General features: G+C 35.1%; 1 protein-coding gene across 13 annotated transcripts in view; it reads left to right on the top strand.

Moving 5' to 3' along the window:
• ZNF280C (zinc finger protein 280C) overlaps positions 1–22,830 on the top strand; it is an 81,009-nt gene that overhangs the window by 13,458 nt on the left and 44,721 nt on the right. For 9 of the 13 annotated variants that reach the window (XR_004813012.2, XR_003129476.3, XR_003129475.3 and 6 more), the window contains 8 exons: positions 2,502–2,552; positions 4,189–4,335; positions 6,772–6,837; positions 6,938–7,071; positions 12,335–12,449; positions 15,339–15,509; positions 15,655–15,764; positions 22,003–22,223. Coding sequence is in view for 10 of the 13 variants with exons in the window: in XM_035711872.2 (XP_035567765.1) it covers positions 2,502–2,552; positions 4,189–4,335; positions 6,772–6,837; positions 6,938–7,071; positions 12,335–12,449; positions 15,339–15,509; positions 15,655–15,764; positions 22,003–22,223 (1,015 nt within the window). In the remaining 3 variants the exon portion in view is untranslated. Of the gene's footprint in view, positions 1–2,501; positions 2,553–4,163; positions 4,336–6,771; positions 6,838–6,937; positions 7,072–12,334; positions 12,450–15,338; positions 15,510–15,654; positions 15,765–22,002; positions 22,224–22,830 lie in introns of all 13 variants that reach the window. The other 4 variants (XM_049107275.1, XM_049107276.1, XM_049107274.1 and 1 more) reach the window with 3 other exon arrangements.

Below are 22,830 nucleotides of genomic sequence, written 5' to 3'. Positions count from 1 at the left end.
CCCAGGCACCCCCTCATTACTTTTTAAAAAGCATAACAATGCATGCATAGTTTTTGAAAAGAAATAATCTGAAAATTGTAAGTGCATAACCAGTTTCTTGAACGGTAAGTGTGAGAGAGAGTGGTGTGCATGTGTTCTGGGCCTGTTACTCCCTATTTTTGTAAGGCATTCATTTTCAATAGTTGAACTTTTTTTCTAATAGTTATTTCCATATTTATAAAATTTTTTATTTTTATTTATTTATTTATTTTTGTTTTTTTATTTTTATTTTTTTTATTTATTTATGATAGTCACACAGAGAGAAAGAGAGAGAGGCAGAGACACAGGCAGAGGGAGAAGCAGGCTCCATGCACCAGGAGCCCGACATGGGACTCAATCCCGGGTCTCCAGGATCGCGCCCTGGGCCAAAGGCAGGTGCCAAACCGCTGTGCCACCCAGGGATCCCCATATTTATAAATTTTTAACACATTCACATACTGCTGTCTCTTAAATCAAACTTTTTTTGCCATTATCCAATAATTTTTCTCCCAAGGAACAAGATGATTTTTTTAAGATTTTATTTACTTATTCATGAGAGACACAGAGAGAGAGAGAGACAGAGACATAGGAAGAGGGAGAAGCAGACTCCCTGCAAGGAGCCCAATGTGGGACTTGATCCCAGACTCCAGGATCACACCATGAGCTAAAGGCAGATGCTCAACTGCTGAGCCACCCAGGTGTCCCGGAACAAGATGATTTTAGTCTACTGATGCTTACCCCTCCCTCCAAGCATCTCCCAAATATTGTTCACTGTTTAGTATAGTACTATGGTATTAATGTTATGGATAAATTCCCTTTTTCTCTTTCTTGTGTATACCCAGATATTTAAATTTTACATTTTTTAAGATTTGCTATTTTCTTTTATTTGTTATTGAAGTATAGTTGACTAAATATGCTAAGTTTTATTAAAATATATAGCTAAGTCTTCTTACACCCTTCTGTAGCCTCTTAACTCAATTTTCTACACGGTAAAACTGATCAGGTAATCTAACATTTTAATTTTTCGATCTTTGTGTGTGTGTGGTCTCCTGGAGACATTCCTCCTGGGAATAATGTTCTCTTGCTCTACTCTGGCTGGTTGTTATCTAGACCTATTGACTAGCTATTATCCTGGAACTTTCTCTGTATTGTGTTGAATGTTATGTTTTCTGCATTCTCTATCTTCCTCCTTCTGAAATCCCGTATTTTGGTGGATTCTTCCTAAGAAAGGGTGAATGGAGGGTAAATTTTGCATGATATTGGTGATCTTTATTTTTTTTCTTTTTTTTTAATTTTTTTGTTTATTTATGATAGTCACAGAGATAGGCAGAGGGAGAAGCAGGCTCCGATGTGGGATTCGATCCTCGGTCTCCAGGATCGCGCCCCAGGCCAAAGGCGGCGCCAAACCGCTGCGCCACCCAGGGATCCCTGATCTTTATTTTTGATGAAAGAATATATACCTTAAGCTTGATGAAAACCTTGGCTGGCGGATACAGAATTCTAAATTGAAAATTATTTCCACTAATACTTTTGAAAGCATTACTCATTCTCTCTCTCTCTCTCTCTCTCTCTCTCTCTCTGATTTTAGGATAGTTTCTGTCTCCAGCATTTTCAAATCTCATGATGTATTCTTCTGTAGATTTTTTTCTTGATTATTTTGCTGGGTTCTGGTAGGCCTTTTTAATCTGGACATTTATGTTCTTTAGACCTGGGAATTTCTTTTGTGTTTTTCCTTTGATTACATCCCCTTTCCTTTTTCTCTGTTATTTTTCTGGAACTTTTATTAGGTGAGTTGTACCGTTGAAATTGATTTCTAATAACTTCATCTACTTTGTGTGTGTGTGTGTATTGTCTTTTAGTTCCTTTTATAGGGTATTTATTCAACTTTGGCGTTTGGGTTTGGGGGTTGTTCTTTTACTGAATTTTGGCTGTCTTATTTTTAAAATTTATATTTTCTGAATGATACTTTTTATAACATTCTTGTCTTATTTCTCTGAAAATGCTAATTACATTCTCTCTAATAACTTGCTTTCTGTACTGTCTCTGTTTTCTTTCAGATCTTTTAATCTGTTTTAATGATTTGGTCTTTCACATTGGAGGTTTAGTAGCATTGGTGGTTCAATGGTAGAATTCTCACCTGCCACATTGGAGGTTTAGTCATATTTCTGGTACTTACTGGTTGTCTACCCATATTTAAGAATGAGGCATTAAAATGCTTCCTTGGGGGCAGCCCAGGTGGCTCAGCAGTTTAGCACCGCCTTTGGCCCAGGGCGTGATCCTGGAGACCCGGGATCGAGTCCCACGTTGGGCTCCCTGCATGGAGCCTGCTTCTCCCTCTGCCTGTGTCTCTGCCTCTCTCTCTCTGTCTCTTGTGAATGAATAAATAAAATCTTTTTAAAAAATAAAAAATAAAATGCTTCCTTAGAACTCTGCTTGGCCAGCACTAGTAGACTGGTGGTATTCCCAGTATGTTTTTTGCTTAGTTTCTTCAGGTGAGAAATGTCTCATCTTTCCTGAGATGGAACAAACCTCACGTAAGTCCCCTATTTTCATTCTTGCACCTCGTCCCTGCTTTGCTCTGTACAGCCCTGGTGTTTCTGAACCTAATTCAGTTTTTCTAGTATATCTCCAACCTATTACCTCTTTATTTCCTTTTTGTTAATATAATTATATATAGTTATAATCATATTCTGTTCATAAAACTGAAATTCCTTTTGATTGGATCTGATTATTCTTTTTTAAAGTTTTTATTAATTCCAGTTAGTTAACATCCAGTGTAATATTAGTTTTAGGTGTACAATATAGTAAGCACTTCTATACAACACCTGGTACTCATCAAACCAAGTGCATTCCTTAATCCCCATCACCTACTTCACTCATTCCTCCATGAAACCATCAGTTTGTTCTCTATAGTTAGAAATCTGATTCTTGGTTTGCCTCTCTCTATCTTTTTTCCCCTTATGCTATGCTCATTTGTTTTGTTAAATTCCACATGTAAGTGGAATCATATGGTGTTTGTCTTTCTCTGACTTACTTCACTTAGCATAATACTCTCTAGCTCCATCCACATTGTTGCAAGTGGCAAGATTTCATTCTTTTTATGGCCAAGTAATATTCCACTGTATATACATACCATATATATGTGTGTGTGTGTGTGTGTGTCCATTCATCAGTCAATGGACATTTGGGCCATTTTGATAATTTGGCTCTTGTAGATAATGCTGCTATAAACATAGGGGTGCATGTATCCCTTTGAATTAGTATTTTTGTGTCCTTTGGGTAAATACCTAGTAGTGCAGTTGCTGGATTATGGGGTAGTTCTGTTTTTAACTTTTTGAGGATCCTCCATACTGTTTTCCAGAGGGACTGCACCAGTTTGCATTCCCACCAACAGTGCAGAAAGGTTCCCCCTTCTCCATATCCTCGTCAACACCTGTTGTTTCTTGTGTTCTTAATTTTATCCTTCTGACAGGTGTGAGGTGATATCTCATTGTAGTTTTCTTTTTTTTTATTTTTATTTTTTTTTTAATTTTTTATTTATTTATGGTAGTCACACAGAGAGAGAGAGAGGCGCAGAGACACAGGCAGAGGGAGAAGCAGGCTCCATGCACCGGGAGCCCGATGTGGGATTCGATCCCGGGTCTCCAGGATTGCGCCCTGGGCCAAAGGCAGGCGCCAAACCGCTGCGCCACCCAGGGATCCCTCATTGTAGTTTTCATTTACAAGTTTTGGATTTGATTATTCTTAAAATTTATTGGCAACTACTAATAACTACTGTCATCTGTTACTTAGCCGGCTAGCTTAATTTTACTAGTCTAGATCTTAGAAATTGAATTGCATTTCTTACTTTTGGTAGCATGTACTGACTGCAAATATCAATTCAGTAATTAACATTAAGATTGTTAAGTTTATATCTTAAGTATCATACTATGCATTGCAAAAAAGTTATCTAAAAAATAAGATGTGGGGGCGCCGGGGTGGCTCAGTGGTTGAGTGTCTGCCTTCAGCTTGATCCCTGAGCTGATCCTGGGATCGAGTCCCACATAGGGCTCCCTGAATGGAGCCTGCTTCTCCCTCTCCCTCTGCCTCTGCCTTTCTCTCTGTGTCTCTCATGAATAAATAAATAAAATCTTAAAAAATATAAGATGTGTTTCTCCTTTTGAAAATTAGATAATTCAAAAATGGCAGAACTCTTTATGGAATGTGAAGAAGAAGAGCTGGAACCATGGCAGAAGAAAGTTGAAGAAATTCTGGATGAAGATGATGATGAGCTGATCTTTGTTGGAGAGATATCAAGTTCAAAACCAGCCATTTCAAGTAAGCATTTATTTCAGGGAAGTAAAGTTTTATAAGTTGCTGTTTCTAATAGGAAAACCCGTGGACTGTCTTATACATCCTTGTTATTCTATAAAGAGTTGGAGCATACAGGTCAGTAAGAATTTGTGAGAATCAGAGGGAGGATGTGGTTGGGGACTTGAGTAGGGTGAAGAGGTTGAAATATCATTTCAGAGGAAAGGGAAATGTTAACTAAGTTAACTAAAGATTAAGATTACCTAACAGCACTATAAGCCCTCTGAAATTGGAAATCATAAGTTTAGTGGAGCTAAGTAGCCTATTCACCTCTTAATTGTTAATTTTTCTTTTTCTCCTTTAAGCCCAAGCATACTTAGAAAAGGAAGTGTTTGGAATGCCTTGCTTAAAATATCAGAATACTAAATAAGTTTGTGTTAGTCTCTGATGGGGGTTCTCATATCCAGGCAACTACCTCATTACAGTGTCATCTTGAATCATGGCTACAAAATGAACAGGCACTGCATGATTATACAATCTCTAGTATGTGTACCACTATGGGCTATAGTTTCTGGCCACACCCATCTTCCAGCAACTCCTCATTATATTCATGAAGGAAGGAAGGTCTGGTCTTTAGCCACTGTACTTGTACAGTGCAGGCAGTTAGCACACTTAATCATCTTGGCTTTCTAGCAGAATCCAGTAATTTGGTGGATTGTTAGATTTCAGTTAGAGTAATTAGACTTGATATTGTGATAATGTTATAGTGATGACACTTGTCAAAGTGAAAAGTGTGTAAACTGCAGAGGAACAACATACTGAATTTTGGGGTACAAAGATGAAGTAGGTTCTTTTTCATTATATTTACTTTTTTTAAGCCAGGATAATTTAGCAAAGAATGTAGCCAGCATACCAGTGTTCTCTTACTTACCTAGGCAGTGTGTAATATTGTGGTTAAGAAATGAGTTTTTAATTTTTTGAAAACCCTGTTCTTCTCTTGACTCTAAACTTCGAATAGCACTTCTATTCAGTTTTATCAGAGAGAGAATAATATAATTTAATTCTCAATATCATTTCCTGCGGCAAATTGAGAGATGCTAAGTGGAATGCCACTTCAATTATAAAATGAAGTAAGTATGTTGGCATGTTTGTTGCTGATAGTGGAACAGAATATTATTATTTTTGTTTCCTAGTTGCTGTGATTATTTTTATCCTAAAATATTACCATATTTCAAAATTATTGTTCAGATCATCTTATTGAAAGCATAGCCGTTCATGTTGGATTTATATCAACATGTTCAATAACATGTTCAATAACAGCTAACTGTTAACTAGGATAATGTGTATTAGTTTTAAGTGATTCTATCAGAAAGAAACTTGACCCCAGTGAAATTTCTTTTCTAAATGAACTCAAAATTTAAATGATTTTATTGATGTTTTATGTGTGAGCCATAAAATATTTTTGGTATATGGAACATGAGCTAAATATTTATATAGAACCACCATAGGGCAGCCCAGGTGGCTCAGCAGTTTAGCGCCACCTTCAGCCCAGGGCCTGATCCTGGAGACCCGGGATCGAGTCCCACGTCAGGCTCCCCGCCTGAAGCCTGCTTCTCCCTCTGCCTGTATCTCTGCCTCTCTCTCTCTCTCTCTCTCTCTCATGAGTAAATAAATAAAATCTTTTTAAAAAAGAACCATCATGAAGTTGGGGAGATGATAAAAAGTTGTGTTTGATAGATTACAGTCACCAAAAAGTACTATAGGTTTAACTCTTTAATGGCTTGAGTAAATACTTATTTTAAATTTCTGAATGAAAACAATATCAAGTTGGTTGAGATTTTTCTCCTAGAAGACTTCTGTAGTACCCAGTCTTAGAGAACTGAATTTCCATTATCATAAAACAACCTACTGTTGTGTGACCCTTTACTTTATAGAATTATTCTATGACATCTGATTCTTTTCTACTGGGAGGAGAAAAAGGAAAAATTTTGAGGTTTTATGGGATTTTTAAAATGCTTCCACCTTTTCCTGATGAGCAATTTTAGGCAAATCTCTACTTTTCCAAATTTTTGATTCCTCAATAACCTAGAAGTTATGGGTTCACATGGGTACAAGAGTGAGCAATCATAAACTGATACATAGGGTTGTGAGAGACTCCAATTGACTTTTGGTATAATAGTAGATTTGAGATACTCTGGTAAACTCTAAATTTAGTCTGCAGTCTTCAGTAGTGTCTTTTCAGAATTTCAGTGTTACAGATAATATGATCAGCTTATCCATGATGAAACTTACAGGGTTTTAGGGGTATGAATGTGGCATGGGGAATGGGGAAGGGTTTGATCTGGAATCACCATTGAGAGAAAGAAATATACTTCAATTATTAGTTGTCTGTGGATATATTTTTGGAGTTTTCTTATTTTAATATACAAATAATGAATTTTAAAATAAATACAATTTTTGTAGATATTTTGAACAGAGGTAACCCCAGCTCATCTTCAAAGGGAATAAAGAATGAGACACTCACTCAAGGTATAGCATTATTATACCATTTTAATCTTAAAGTAAAATATTTTGACAAAATTGGTTGTATAGAAAAATATTCAATATATTGTGTAATTTTAAAATGCAGGTGCTACTGATCCATTCAAGCCTGCAAGTCAACACTACAAAGATCCAACATCAAATCCAGTGGCTGCCTTGCCTAGATGTCATCCTGAATCTAAATCTTCACAAAACTCTATTGTTCAGAATGTGTCTAAACCTGTAAGTGTTTCTGAAACTACACAATTAGCTCAGGGACACATTGAATATTATAATACCCAGTTAGAATTGTGGACTATCATAGCTAGTCACCATTCCATAATCACAATCAGAAAATGTCACTATCTTTATGACAACTCAACCAATACCTGTAACTGTAGGAACTAACCAACTTGTCAGTAAATCAGGTAATATGCTTAAATTAACTAGGTATAATATTGAAAACTATGCTATCTAAAGGTGAGTAAAAAATAATCAGTAATGAATGTTGTATAATGACAAAATTCCTGAGAGGGTAAACAGAACCGTATTCTTATTTGGGAAGATTGTTCTGAGGTCATTGTTGCTGTTTGCTTTGAAAACATACTTTCATGGCTTAGCTTTTAAAAATTTTAACAGAAGTAATATTTAATGGTATTATTTAACATTTGTTATTCTGTTATTATGGGTAAGTCTTTATGCTGTATATAAATTAATATATTTAATTCTTCTGATTTCCCTATGAGGTAGGCATGATTATCATCTCCATTTAATAGTTGAGGAAACAGACTCAGGCTAAATAAACCACTCAAGGCCATAGCTGGTAAATCAAGGATGGATCTGGGATTTCAATCCAGGTTAGCCCAGGGGCTTTATTTTTTTTTTTTTTAAGATTTTATTTACTTTTTTGAGAGAGCATAAGCGGGGAAGGGGCAGAGGGAGAGGGACAAGCAGACTCCCCTGCTGAGCAGGGATCCTGATGTAGGGCTCAATCCCAGGACCCTGAGATCATGACCTGAGCCAAAGTCAGATGCCTAACCAACTGAGCCACCCAGGTGCCCCAGCCCAGAGGTTTTTAAAAATGCATGTACACCTATCCATTCATACATTTAAGTATTGCTATACATAGAAATATTGCCTTAAAGCAACATTATAGTTCACAGAGTATTAGGGTTTCCTTAAAACCTTTTCAGGGGTTCATGAAGTTAAAACTGTTGTGATAATTATGCTGAGACATTTCTTCTTTTCAGTGTGTCAGCATTTGTACTGAAGATGCAAAAGCAATGGAGGGTAAAACTGCTGGTGCCTTAATTTGAATGAAGGCAATGGCACCAAATGGTACTGATAGTTTTTCATTAATGACCATCAAGCACTCACAGTAGAAAAATTTCACTTTCACTTGAGAATAACTTTGAAGAAGTGATAAATTACTATTTTTATTAAAATTTATTTTGAAATACTCTGCGATGAAATGGGTAGTATGCATAAAGGACTTCTGTATCTACACTATGAAGGTTTTCTTGAGGAAAACCACTTGAATTGCAAACTGAACTAGCTGCTGTTTTAATGGAACACCATTTTTGCTTGAAAGGATGATCGACAAAGCACCATGTATTAATGATCGCAACGTAACAATGGTATCACAAAATTCAGCAGCTTAAAGCAGTATACACTTATTATCTCATGGTTTCTCTTAGGAGTCAGTGCATGGCTTTCCTGGGTCCTCTGCTTCAAGGTCTCAAAAGGCTGTGATCAAGGTGTCAGCCAGAGCTGCCATATCATTTAATACTGCTTCCAAACTCGCATGGTCATTGGCAGTATCCAGTTCTTTGTGGGTTGTCAGGCTGAGGGCATCAGTTTATTGCTGCTGTCAGCCAGAGACTGCCCTCAGTTCTTTGCCATGTAAACCTTCCTCACATGGTGGCTATTTTAAAGCCAGCTGTGAAAAGTGAGTCCTCAGCAAAACGAGCTAACACAATCATGTACGTTCAGTCACATTTGCCACATTCTGTTGGTTAGAAGCAATCACAGGCTCCCCCCACGCTCAAGGAGAGATTACACGAGAGTGTAAATATCAGGAGGTAGTCATGGGGGCCACTTCTAGAATCTGCCACACAGTTTTTCAGTCCTTAAAAATGTACAAAGCATGCTTGTGATAGAAAAAAAAAAAAGCCTGATTGTATTCTTGCAAGTGATAAGATTTGAGCTTTCAAGCAAAAATTAGATTTTTGTGGGTGGGGTGCCTGGCTGGCCCAGTTGGAGGAGCATGTGACTCTTGATTTTGGAGTCGTGCATTTGAGCCCCACATTGGGGCTTTAAATAAAACCTTTTTAAAAACTAGATTTTTGGCAAACTTGTATCTGCATTCTGAAACAATTAATAGTAATATGAGTCCTGGAGTAGTCCAAGAAACCTAGATGGAAAATGAAAGACTTGAGTGTTGATTCTGTTTCTAGCTAAAGCATTGTTATAACCTCAGTGGGCTTCACTTTCTTCATTTTGTAAAAAGATTTTGTTTATTCATGAGAGACAGAGGCAGGCTCCATACAGGGAGCCCGATCCCAGGACTCCAGGATCACGCTCTGAGCTGAAGGCAGGTGCTTTAACCACTGAGCCACCCAGGCATCCTGCTTTCTTCGTTTTTAAAATGAGAATCTGGACCCAAACCACTGGCTCTCAAACTTGGAGCCTCTAGGCAACCACAGCTGTTCTTAATAAAAACTTAATAGGTGTTCCTGATAACGACAGGCTGCCGTAAATGCTAAAATTATTTTATTTTAGCTGGAATCAGACTGATTCAGTGGTTTCTCATGCTATCATAAGTGTTTGGCATTTAAGAAAAGCAAAATCAAAAACAAAACAAAAAAGGAATATGATTATTTACATGGAGACAGATGAAAATTATTAGGTCCTACCTTGGACCTAGGGAAGGAGAACAAATGGAGGGGGTAGTATCTTTCATATTTAAAAAATTAGAAACTAGAGCTCATTCAGACTCAGGACTTTTTGTTTTTGTTGGCATGGTTGTTTAATCCAGGCTCCCCAATCAATTTCTCAGTCCACCAGACCTTTAAAAACAGATTTTTGTCATTTGATCTGGAGTGAGGTCTGGACGTAATATATATTTTTTTAACTCTCTAGGTGATTCTAATGTGAGCCAGGGTGGAGAATGACCGATCTATATTTTTAAATAAATTGAAAATCCTATGTAAGGAAATTTTCTCTGAAAATTTTAAGCTTTTTTTCTTCTTTTTACCACAACAACTCTTTAGGGCAGTCTAGAAGATTATTATTGTCCCTTTTAATGTCAGTGTGATATAGTTTAAGGGCCCAGGCTTTTTTTTAAGTAGGCTTCATGCCCATAGGGCTTGAACTCAGGACCCTGAGATCAAGACCTGATCTGAGATAAGGTGGGACGGATGCCTTGAGTGCCTGAGTCAGTTAAGTTTCTGGCTCTTAGATCAGGTCGTGATCTCCATGCCCGGAGCCTCCTTAGAGAAAAAAAAAAAAAGAGTCAGATGCTTAACCCACTGAGCCATCCAGGTATCCCAAGAACCCAGGCTTTATAATCAAGCCAGCCTTGGTTCTAATTCCAGCTTTAGCATCAATAACAAGCTGGGTTGTATTGGGAACCTTACTTAACTTTATTGAACTTTAGTTTACCTATTTATAAAGTAGGAAATAATATTAGGTCTTTATTAGTACTGTTGTGATAACTACTTGATATAATACATGTACTGTAAAAGAGTCAAGTACATTTTAAAATAGACAATAATTGATGGCTGTTATTTCAGTTGGAAAGGTGAAAACTTGAATCTCAGAAGTGAATGGCCCAAGGCTTCACAGTTAAATAAATGGAGGTCTTTTTTTTTTTAAGGATTTTATTTATTCATGAGAGACAGAGAGGCAGAGACATAGGCAGAGGGAGAAGCAGGCTCCCTCCTGGGAGCCCAATGCGGGACTCAATCCTAGGACCCCAGGATCATGACCTGAGCCAGAGGCAGATGCTCAACCACTAAGCCACCCAGGCGTCCCTAAATAGAGGTCTTTTAATCCCAGTTTTTTGCCTCTTGTACCTCGCTGTTCTATTTGTTATCTTTCTGAACTATCTTGTGAGATATAAAAACTTCCCAATTGGAGAATTATTTTAATAAGTTATTTGTTGAATAATATGTCTGCTCTCTGAAATGGTGATACTTAATTGGCCAGAGTTATCACCTAGGAAAAGGTTTAAAGTATTAACTTTATTTGGAGGAACTTTTGTGAAAGAGCTGTTTGGAGAATTGCTAGTGAATATTTTCCATTTTTAAGTGCAAATATTTGGAGAAAATATGTACCTTGCAGGAAGATTATGCTTGGGTACAGTTAAGTCATAAAGCCATTATCGACTCATATAGCCATGTTATGTAATAAATGTCAAGGCTCAAATGCAGAAATCTGTTTTATGCTCAAATTCTAGGAGTGGAATGGTTTGGGTCAGTTTAGTATGTGCCTCCATAACTTCTTACTAAACCCATGTAAACAGAAAATTTAATAACAAAGTAAAATTCTTAAAACCTGATTTTTCTCAACTTGTAAGCACAAAACATGCAAGCAAGAGCCTTATATTCCTATTGTAAAGGTACTATTTATGGGGGTGGTATTTAGAAAAGAAACAGAAAATGATACATATTGTACTTTGATTTTGTTTTTGGCAGATGGTTAGTGTGTATAGAATATATCAATTAGAATTATTTCATACACAGATATCTGTTCTTTTTTTCACTGAATTTTATATCGGAAACATTTTTGTTTTTGGTTATTTTTCAAAAGCATGATGTTACATTAGTCTATCATTTAATTTATCTAATAATTTCTCCTCCATTGTTGGACATACAGGTTTTTATTTTTTCCTATTATAAATAATTCTCCATTAAATATTTTCATTTCGTTAACATAAATTCATGTAAGTGGAATATTTGAGTCATAGAGTATGAACTTTTTGGGCACTTGGGCATTTGGGTGGCTCAATCAGTTAAGCATCTGCCTTCAGCTTAGGTCATGATCCCAGCCCTGAGTCCAGCTCCCTGCTCAGTGGGGAGTCTGCTTTTCCCTCTCTCTCTGCTGCTCCCCCTGCTTGTGCTCTCTTGCTCTTTCTGCCAAATAGATAAAAGAAAAATATTTTTAAATAAAGGATATTAACTTTTTAATGCCCTTGATAAGATATTGCCAAAATTTTCTCGCAGAAAAGCTGTACCAAAATGTCTACTTTGCCAATAATATTGTGATTTTTTTAATTATAACTTTTAATTTCAAATTAAATTAAGAATTATAGAAAAATTACAGAAGTAATCCAGAGTTCCCATATAACCCATATCCGCTAAATGCTAATTTTGAGAGTAATAATTATCTCAGTGTTTTATAGTTTATTAGTAATTAAATTATTAAGGTGTTATCTTTATAGTATTGTTATATAGTTAAGTTTACCTTTATAAAAGTTTATGAAACAAAATATAACTTTTTACAGGATTTTACAAAGAATTCGTCGCAAGTTGAATCGGATGATTCTTCAGATTTACTGTTTGACTTGACCCAGGATACAATTCCATTGTCTCAAGAGGGATCAACAGTTTATATAGAAGGTTTGGCTTAGCACTTTTCTGAATATAATAAAAAGAAACCTGATGAATATACATTGTGGAATGCATTTCTATTTTAAACCCATACCTTCATGTTAAGCTTTTCCATATACCGTAAGATAGAAGCTAATAAACCATGAATGCCTTTCTTGTGTGATTTTTTTTCTATAAATTTCTACTTAATAATAGGATATTGTATTTCTTACTATTAAGTTAGCTAACATGTATTTCTTGAGCTTGTTCTCACTTGGAACCAGCCATGGGCTGAAAAATCTTAATATAATTTCTGTGAGTCTAGGCAGTCTCCTGGTGGCCTAAAACTATTTTTAAAAAAAGTATTGATCATTTAGAAGGCCATGAATATGAGTAAAAGTACATGGTTATAGTTTATTTTTTAAATAGGCTAGTGTCTTTCTTTCCGAATAAATTATGTTGATATGATAGTTAAATATGATTAAAGAGTATTCTTATAAAAAGAGAATATTATAAAAATAGTAATTTGTACACAGTAAAGATCCATTGAAAGAATAATGAAAATTTCCAATTGAAGAATTACAATTCTTTGTGTACAATAACAAAGTTCTTCATTAACTTGAAATAAATTAGTATACCATGAAGGAATTTTATTTAGTTGAAAAATTCCCCATAATCAAAGCAATTGCTTAGTATATTAGTAAATTTGTTAAATTTCACTAGATGGACAGATGTACATAGAATTTTTTAATGTTTAAATTGTTTACTAACAAATTCATATATATTTACCAAATCAAAATAGAAAAAATTATAGTGATATGTTTGCCAAAAATACTTTTTCCCACTTTAATAAATGTGGGTTGTTACTTATCTACATGTCACTTACCTAGTTAGTAAAATAGCCGAGAACCAAAATAAACGAGGAGGTAAAGTAGTCTGAAATTTGATTTTATAAAGTACATGATCATTATTCATAGAAAAAGTCTGAATTATTGAAGATTCTACCTGGTAATGACAGTGAGGCCTACTATCTCTCTAAGTTGTATTTCAGGGAGTGGAACTTTGCTTTGATGGTAAATAGGGTGACAGTTAATTAGGAAGGTGTAGGTTTGAGCCTGTATCCTAAAGATTTTTGTAGCCTTTATCAAGTCACCTCTTTACACTTCAATTTTCTCATTTTATTGAAATATGTGCTTTTATTTTTCTCAGGTAATACATTCATTCTCCAGACCTGAAGTCCATTTGAAGATATAATTTTAATTCTTGCTCTACTTATCTCAGGGCTGTTTTGAGGCTCAAATGAGATAAGTGACAAATGAAAAATGCATTAAACCTTTAAAGGATTTGATAATAAACAGTTCTTAGAATAATAATTATGAATGGTAATATGTATTATGTGTTCAGAAGCATGCTTAATATACTCCTGTCAAGGATGATCACAGAAAGTTCTTGGAGGTTTGATTTGAACTTGATTTTGAAGGAGAATAGGATTTTTACTGGCACTGTTGAAAATAGTGAACAGCACAAGCTGGAGACAATAGAGATAAACAAGTTAAAGGGTTAAAATTTAAAACTATTGAGCTCAGAGTGATTTTATTTAACTTGGAGATTCACTCGTGGTTTTAAAAATTATATACACAACAGTCTATTTTTACTATACAGCCTGCGAGATAACTAGTTGCCAAAATACCAGTACTCATTGGTAACCTAAGCATCTAGGAATGTTAGTGATTACACAGAATCAGTCCCAAATGCCTGCAGTATAGCTGTCAGTAACCATGTGCTTGAAGATGGAGAAAAATCATTTCTGTGGTATCTCAAAGAATGAAACACAGATTTGACAGAGGAGCCCACAATGCTCTCATCTTCCTTGTATTTCTCTATTCTACTCCTCCTCTTAGTGTACAGTTGGGAGCATTAAAATATGATGTGCAGTTTTATTTTTTTATTTTTTATTTATCTTTTTTTTGTCATGTGCAGTTTTAGAATATCACAAAGTACAATTGTGTGTTATTTTCAAAAAGACTTTTGCTATGTCTGGTTATTACCTAAATATGCCCACTTGTCTTGCAAATGCCCTGAATTACATGATCCTTTAGCCTTTAAAGTGATGATTTTCTAGCTCAGAACTATGTAGTAATGAAATCTCCTCAAAAAGTCTAATTTTTTAAAACAAAGGTAAAAGAAGAGTTTTTATATCTGCCTCGGAATATAGTTTGAAGACCATTACTAGCTTTTTAAACCTTTTCATATGAATGAGCAAAGTATTGTTCAAGATTAGTTGTTTGTTCATAAGGAATAAACAGAAAATTTAAACCCATCATGTTGTTAATAAGTGGGAAAAGAACCAATTTGAGTTTTCCATTAGACATCTTAAGTTTTTTTTTAAGTATCTTAAAGGGTTTCTCCAAATTTTTAGAATAAAGGTTGTTTTTGTTCCCAAAGACAAATGTATTTGAGCATCTAAAGATAAATTCATTTGTGGGAATTGAGTTTAGAACATTGTAAAAAAATAAAAATAACAAAAAATAAAAAAAAACATTCTTTGTGCTTTAATTTTTTTTCTTTTTTTGCTTAGGACTCTTTTGGTCTGACTTCTTTTATGATTCCTATATGTATTTCTTTATTTGAAAGTATTTTTAGAATTTTCTTATATTAAAAAGTTTATTTCATGAATTGTTCAAATATGTGTAGTTCAAAATAGCTGTTGTACAATTTCTTTCTGCCTATTGATCTTATAAGTTTTTTGATCATAAATTTTGATCATTCTGTCATTTGTATTATCTAATTAGATTATTTAATTTAGCTTCAAAAAGGTTTTACTTAAATTCAAATATAAAGCCATTTTAGTAGCATTTGTAAGCAGTGTTCTATACCAAAGTATTTATACATATTTCTCCCACTATTTAAATATTGTAGGTATAGATCAGACTCTACCTATATTAAAACGTTCTTCTGCTTCTAAAGTAAACAGTGTTACTCCAAAAAAGCCAAAGACCAACGAAAGTGTTTCTGAAATAAGTCCTTGTGCTTCATTGTCTTTAACTAACTCTCCTCCAGCGACATCTTCCCATGTTATGATATCAAAAGGTAAATACGAATCTGGGATATAAAATAGAAATTATATTATTTATACATAAATTTTAGAAATTGTGATGAATTTTTAAACTTTTATTACTGATTATTTAATGTTTAAAAAAGAATTTGAGCCTTAAAAGTCCTTAATCTATTTTAGGTACAAATACCTCATCATCTCCCCATAAAACTGGAACACCTTTTCTAAGATCTTGTCCAAAGTGCAATGTGAAATTTAATCTTCTGGATCCTTTGAAATATCACATGAAGGTAAATCTTTTTCAAAGGTTAATTTTTAAAAATATTGACAAATCTCTGAAAAGACTAAAGATTGGAATATAGTAAATGCTAGTTTGTCCAGGTATTTAAATAAGAAATCTTCTCCTTGGTATTTCTATATAACTTAAGTAAAAATTGATATTCATGATGACTATCTTTATACAAGATTTTAAAATCTTTCCCAATCATGAAATCTTAAAAATTAGGCTTATATGTACTATAGTATATGCATATATTTTGGGGATGAGTATTAGAAAATACCAAGTAATCCTTGATAATTTTATTAGATGTAAAAATGACTTTATCAACCATAAAATTATGGGTAAAAATATCCATTTTCTGGAACTGGATGCCGAAGTAAGGTGAAATTGACAATGTGTGGGAGTTGCTTTAAAACTAAGGATGCTAGATCAAAGCTTTAGTTGTTGCTTTGTCTGAGAGTTGTGATTGTCATTGATCTCTCTGAGACTTGAGAAAATACATTAAACACAGTATATAGTACTTTAAGAAATGGAAGAAATAGACCTAAGTGAAGAGGGGATCTTCCCTGTCTCTGACCTCTTTAAAGTATTATATCTAGAAGACTTTGTAAAAAGCCCGGTGTTTATCTTAGTGACAGCCCTAAGAGTGCAGATGTTGGAGCTTTCCCAGGTAAATAATTTATTTCCCAGATCTTAACATTTCTTTCTCTCCATTTCTGGCATTTTGCCATTGCCCAGATCTCTGGGCAAATCTCATTTGTAAAATCATTTCCCCCAACCAGCAAAAATGGTCCAGGTTCCCAGATGGTTCCCAGATAAGTGAGTCCTGCACACGACAGCCACTGAGTCATGCAGGAGCTGCAACCTTTGTCCGGTAGGGTCCCCAGGCAGCTGGCACACACATGTGGCATTTGAATCTCTATGTATATGTAGGGTGCCTGGGCAAGACAGTCAGTTAAATGTCTGACTCTTGATCTTGGCTGAGGTAAGCCCTTGATATTAGGGTGGTAAGTTCGAGCCCTGTGTTGGGTGGACCCATGCCCAGGGTGGACCTACTTAAAGAAAAAAAAGAATCTCTTTGCATATTGTATTTTAGCTTTTAATGAAAATAATGTATTAATCAGAATATTTTATTGACTAGGTCATGCCATTCTTCAAACTTCTTGTAAGACAGGCATTTTGTTTGGTGCTTAATCTTTCCTGTAACCTAAAAATTCCTTTTTTTTAAGTTATTTTTTCTTTGGTGACATATGCATGTCACATTACTCAAAATCTTAGTCTTACATTTTGATGTCTAACACTCAGACATAAACTCCTAATGGTGGAGCATTTCACAAGAAATGATAGCGTTAACTCACTTTCAGTATACAGTTTTAATTGTTATAAATTCTAGCTTTATGTTGGTGTAGGAAGTTCTTTACGTAATTTTCAAAGTACTAATTTTCAAAGTACTAATAAAGTATAAGGTCTAGGTATTACTCCACTTAAAATATTTTAGAAGATATTGCAGTGTTCTGTGTATCTGTGGAAAGGTAGTCTGTATTCTTCTTGCATGCTCAATATAAATGGCAGGAAGTGGGAAAGGAGACAAGAAAAAAGGCAATGCAGATTATATTCAGGAAAGGGGATAAGAAGAGTGCAAGGCAAAGAAGCAACTTAGGAAAAGTTATTGCTTGCTGTTTCAAGATTGGCAAATTTTTCATTGAAATTTAGCATTTTACAAAAAAATGTAGAAAGAAAGGAATGTAAAATTCCAAATACAGTTACTTTATTCTTGAGTAAAATCATATTTGATCTATCACTATTTCCACCTCCCTGAGTGATTCCTGTGAACTGGACTTTGGGTTTTGGGGTTTTTTTTATTATTTTAAAGATTTTATTTATTTATTCATGAGAGACACAGAGAGAGGCAGAGACACAGGCAGAGGGAGAAGCAGGCTCCATGCAGGGAGCCCGACGCGGGACTCAATCCCGGGTCACCAGGATCATACCCTGGGCTGAAGGCGGCACTAAACCACTGAGCCACCCGGGCTGCTCGGGGTTTTGGTTTTATATAAAATTCTACCAGTGTTTTCAATCTTCCTGTCTAAGTAATATTGTATAGAGATACTTGATGTATTTATGTTTTGCATCATAGATGGAAAGAGAAAAGAAAGGGCTGAGTAATTTAGTTTCTTTATTTAATTGGTAGGAAGGGTAATATAGTCACGTGAATCAGAAAGTATACGAAGGTAGATATTCATCATCCTTTACTATCAAGGAAATGCAAATTAAAACTACAATAAGAGGGATCCCTGGGTGGCGCAGCGGTTTGGCGCCTGCCTTTGGCCCAGGGCGCGATCCTGGAGACCCCGGATCGAATCCCACATCAGGCTCCCAGTGCATGGAGCCTGCTTCTCCCTCTGCCTATGTCTCTGCCTCTCTCTCTCTCTCTCTGTGACTATCATAAATAAATAAAAATTAAAAAAAAAAAAAAACTACAATAAGATATCACCTCACACCTGTCTGAATGGCTAAACTCAAAACAAAAAACACAGGTGTTGGCAAGGATGTGTAGAAAAAGGAACCCTCATGCGCTATGGGTGGGAATGCAAACTGATGTGGAAAACAGTATGGAGGTTCCTCAAAAAGTTAGAACTGCCCTACACCCAGCAATTGCATTACTGGGTATTTACCCAAAGACTACAAAAATACTAATTCAAAGAGATACATGCACCCCTATATTCATAGCATTATTTACTATAGGCAAGACATGAAAGCAGCCCAAGTGTCCATCAATTGATGAATGAATAAAGATGTGGAATATATACACAATGGAATATTCGGCCATAAAAAAATGAAATATTGACATTTACAATGACATGGATGGAGCCAGAGAGTATAATGTTAAGTGAAATAACTCAAAGACCAATACCGTATGATTTCACTTATATATGGAATTTAAGAAACAAAACAAATGAGCAAAGGGAAAAAGAGAGACAAACCAAGAAACAGACTCCTAACTATAGAGAACAAACTGATGGTACCAGAGGGGAAATTGGGTAGAATAGATGATGGAGATTAAGGAGTGCACTTGTGATGAATACCAGGTATTGTATGGAAGTGTTGAATCACTATATTGTACACCTGAAACTAATATAACACTGTATGTTAACTAACTTGAATTAAAATAAAAATTTTAAATAAAAAAAGAAGGTAGACAGTCAAGAATCACACCCCATGGGATGCCTGGGTGGCTCAGTGATTGAGTGTCTGCCTTTGGCTCAGGTCATGATCCTGGGGTCCTGGGATCGAGTCCTGCACCAGGCTCCCCACAGGGAGCCTGCTTTGTCCTCTGCCTATGTCTCTGCCTCTCTCTGTGTGTCTCTCATGAATTAAAAAAAAAGAATCCCACCCTATTTGTCTAGTTACCAATATGACTTGCAAAGGAAATCATTTTTTATTAACTTGTTTTATTTCCTTTTTGACTTAATTTCTGAATATACAGGCACACGTGAATGTTTGCATCTATTTTATATACATTTTTTATACACAAATCATTGTGTATTTTATACACAAATCATGTTTCACACATGAATGTTTCCATCTATTTTATACACAAATCATAGCATATTATATATATTTCTGCACCTGAAGAAAATGACAAATGTTCTCTAAAATGTAGTTTTTATTTCTTGTAGCATCGTTAGTGGTTAAAACTATATGAGACTTTTACATTTTAGCTTATGCATTTTCATATATATCAGTTATATTTATATAATATTGTCAGGATTTCCATTTTGAAAAAGTGAATTTTAGATTATTTGTGAATGATCTTTTGCTGCTGTTACAAATAAGTAGATTGGTATACCACAGAGATAATATTTTCATCCAAAGGAAGAATTTTGGGATCCCTGGGTGGCGCAGCGGTTTGGCGCCTGCCTTTGGCCCAGGGCGCGATCCTGGAGACCCGGGATCGAATCCCACATCGGGCTCCCGGTGCATGGAGCCTGCTTCTCCCTCTGCCTGTGTCTCTGCCTCTCTCTCTCTGTGACTATCATAAAAAAAAAAGAACAAAGGAAGAATTTTTAGAATGTAAGTCGAACATCCTATCCATCTAAGACACAGCACTAAGCTTTGAAGTATTATTTCATTTAATCCTTAGGAAATTCTTTAGGCCAGATCTTTTTCTTTTTGCTTTATGGCCAATTATCTGGTATAGCTGAGATTCAAACCTCAATCACTTTGATGGCAAAGCCCAGGTTCCCACATTTTTCTCCCCATTTTGAAAACCGTATGGGCTGTTTTCTTGAATGTTATATAGAAACTTGAAAATAAGGGGTGTTTTTTGTTTTTAGGGTATGGGATTTGATAGTTATCTATCAGGTCTAACATACTAATATGTTATTGAGGTTGCTGTATCTTATATTCATCTACTTGCTCTGTTATTTTTTGAGTAAGCTTCAGTCTCAAATTAGCAATATTTTCCTTGATATCTTCCAATTCTGTTTTATACCCATTACTATTTAGGGTAGTAAATAGATCTGTTGGATCTATCTCTTTTAACTTCATTGTGAATGTATCCTTTAGCATTCTTTTTTTTTTTTTTTTTAAAGATTTATTTATTTATTTATGATAGTCACAGAGAGAGAGAGAGAGGCAGAGACACAGGCAGAGGGAGAAGCAGGCTCCATGCAGGGAGCCCGATGTGGGATTCGATCCCGGGTCTCCAGGATCGCGCCCTGGGCCAAAGGCAGGTGCCAAACCGCTGCGCCACCCAGGGATCCCCATCCTTTAGCATTCTTATGAAGTGTTCCATTTTTGGCCTGGATTCTATTTTGTTTAACATCAATTTCACAATCCTTGTTTTCTCATTATTACCATTTGCCTGTTATATTCTTTATCTTTTTATTTTCAAGCCTTCCAAATCACTTTGTTTTTGATATATTTCTTTCTTTTACATAATCATTTTTCTTTTGTAATCCTATGTGAAATTTCTTTCATCAGTAGCGGAGTTAAATCCACCTATTTATATTCATTGATAGGATAGATTTAATTGGTCTTGATTCTGTCACAGTTTTTTGTTGTGCTTTATTTTTCTAAGATTTTCACTTTGTGGTTGCATTGTGAGCATGTTTGGGTTTTTAAGGTTTTATTTATTTATTCATGAGAGAGGCAAAGACATAGGCAGAGGGAGAAGCAGGCTCTTTGCAGGGAGCCTGATGTGGGACTCAATCCCGGCACTCCGGGATCACGACCTGAGCCAAAGGCACATGCTCCCTGTTGTTTGGGTTTTTAGAGAAGTTTATATTTTTGCTCTCTGGTTATTCTCAAAGAATTCTTCTAGAGAAATTCCACAACTGAAAATTGTGTACATTAAATGAACAGTTTTATCTCCTCAAAAATTAAAAGTTTATGTATGAAGGTATTCCATATTAGGGTCAGTTTGTATGAGGTCTTGATTTTATTCATGAGGTAGATTTCCCCTTCACATATTTCAGCATTCTAGGTAGAATGTGTTGAAGTTTTTAAATTGTAACTAATGCTTCTTTTTTTGTCCCATACGTTTTCCAGTACCTTGAGTCTGGGGAATGGCAGGTCATCTGTGCTCAACGTCTAGTTTCAACCAGGCCTTACCAAAATACTACTGTATTATTTGATAATTTAGCATGTACATAATGGCATATAAAACTACCTTTCCTTTTAAGCTGTGTCTTAACAGATATGAAATGAATGATTTTTGGCCAAGGATCAAATTATTAACTATTTATATCTGAAAATTATAATTACAAGGAAAATAATGTTAGATATATAGTCATCCCTGGTTTTATGTTTTTAATTTGTTTTTGAAGTTATTTCTTTTTTTTTTTTTAAAGATTTTATTTATTTATTCATGATAGTCACACAGAGAGAGACAGAGAGGCAGAGACACAGGCAGAGGGAGAAGCAGGCTCCATGCACCGGGAGCCCAACATGGGATTCGATCCCGGGTCTCCAGGATCGTGCCCCGGGCCAAAGGCAGGCGCCAAACCGCTGCGCCACCCAGGGATCCCTTGAAGTTATTTCTTTATTAAGATAAGAGATGTTTATTGTTGGAATTTTTTAGACTATAAAGAAAGAAGCCAACATTTTGGTGACTCTCCCCAGATATCTTGCCAAGCATATTTTTACATTAGCTGGCCCTAGTTATAAATACAGAATCATTTTTTGGTATCTGATTTTCTAAAGAGACCTAGTAAAATATACATATATATTTTTTTCTCTTTCAGCGTTGTTGTCCAGACATGGTAAATAAATTTTTGGAAATGATTAAAGCAGAACTTGCAATTACTGAAAATAAAAATAAGACTGGTGCAGAGAAAGGAAAATTAATTATGTTAGTTAGTGACTTTTACTATGGAAGACATGAAGGAGCTGTTGATGATGAACAGAAGACTTACACAACCTTTAAATGCTTCAGTTGCTTGAAAGTTCTTAAAAACAACATTAGGTATGTAAACACTTATTTCTCTTTCTATCTGAAAATTGGAATGCTGCTGATGTAAATATATCTTTATTTTCCTGTACTATTCTAGATAGAATAAAGGCAGATTGTAATGTTAAAGCTTTTGTCTTTTATTGTATTTTAAGAATTTGACACTTGGATCCACTTAGTTGTATTTCTTTAATACAGCTTAAGAAGGGGCAAAATTTATTTTAACTCAGAGAAAAATCACTTGTCTCTATCATTGAACTCAGAATTTTCAATGAGATATTTTATTATTTAGCTTCTTTTGAATCTACTTTTCCTATCACAGGAAGAGCTACTATATCCAATTTGAGCTCTTCCATATTAGTCTTATTTAATGCTCCAGTTTTTCAATTCATATTTCTCATTTTGACCACATTTACCTTGCAGAGAAAGTGATTTTTTTAGATGGTCTTCTTTAGAGAAGTACTAGTTTATGAAACATGTCTGCTTTGAGTGTATAATTTAACACATTTTAAAAGTAGAGATTTAGTTCTCAATTTTGAAGATTTTGGAGATTTATGCATGTATGCTTTACATTTTAGGAATTTCTACTTTGCATTCTTTGAGTAACATGGCATATTACATA

The sequence above is a fragment of the Canis lupus genome, chromosome X (genome assembly GCF_003254725.2).
Source record: "Canis lupus dingo isolate Sandy chromosome X, ASM325472v2, whole genome shotgun sequence".
NCBI classification, from domain to species: domain Eukaryota; kingdom Metazoa; phylum Chordata; class Mammalia; order Carnivora; family Canidae; genus Canis; species Canis lupus.
The sequence above is the reverse complement of the archived record's forward strand: the minus strand, read 5'-3'. Positions and strand labels throughout refer to the sequence as shown.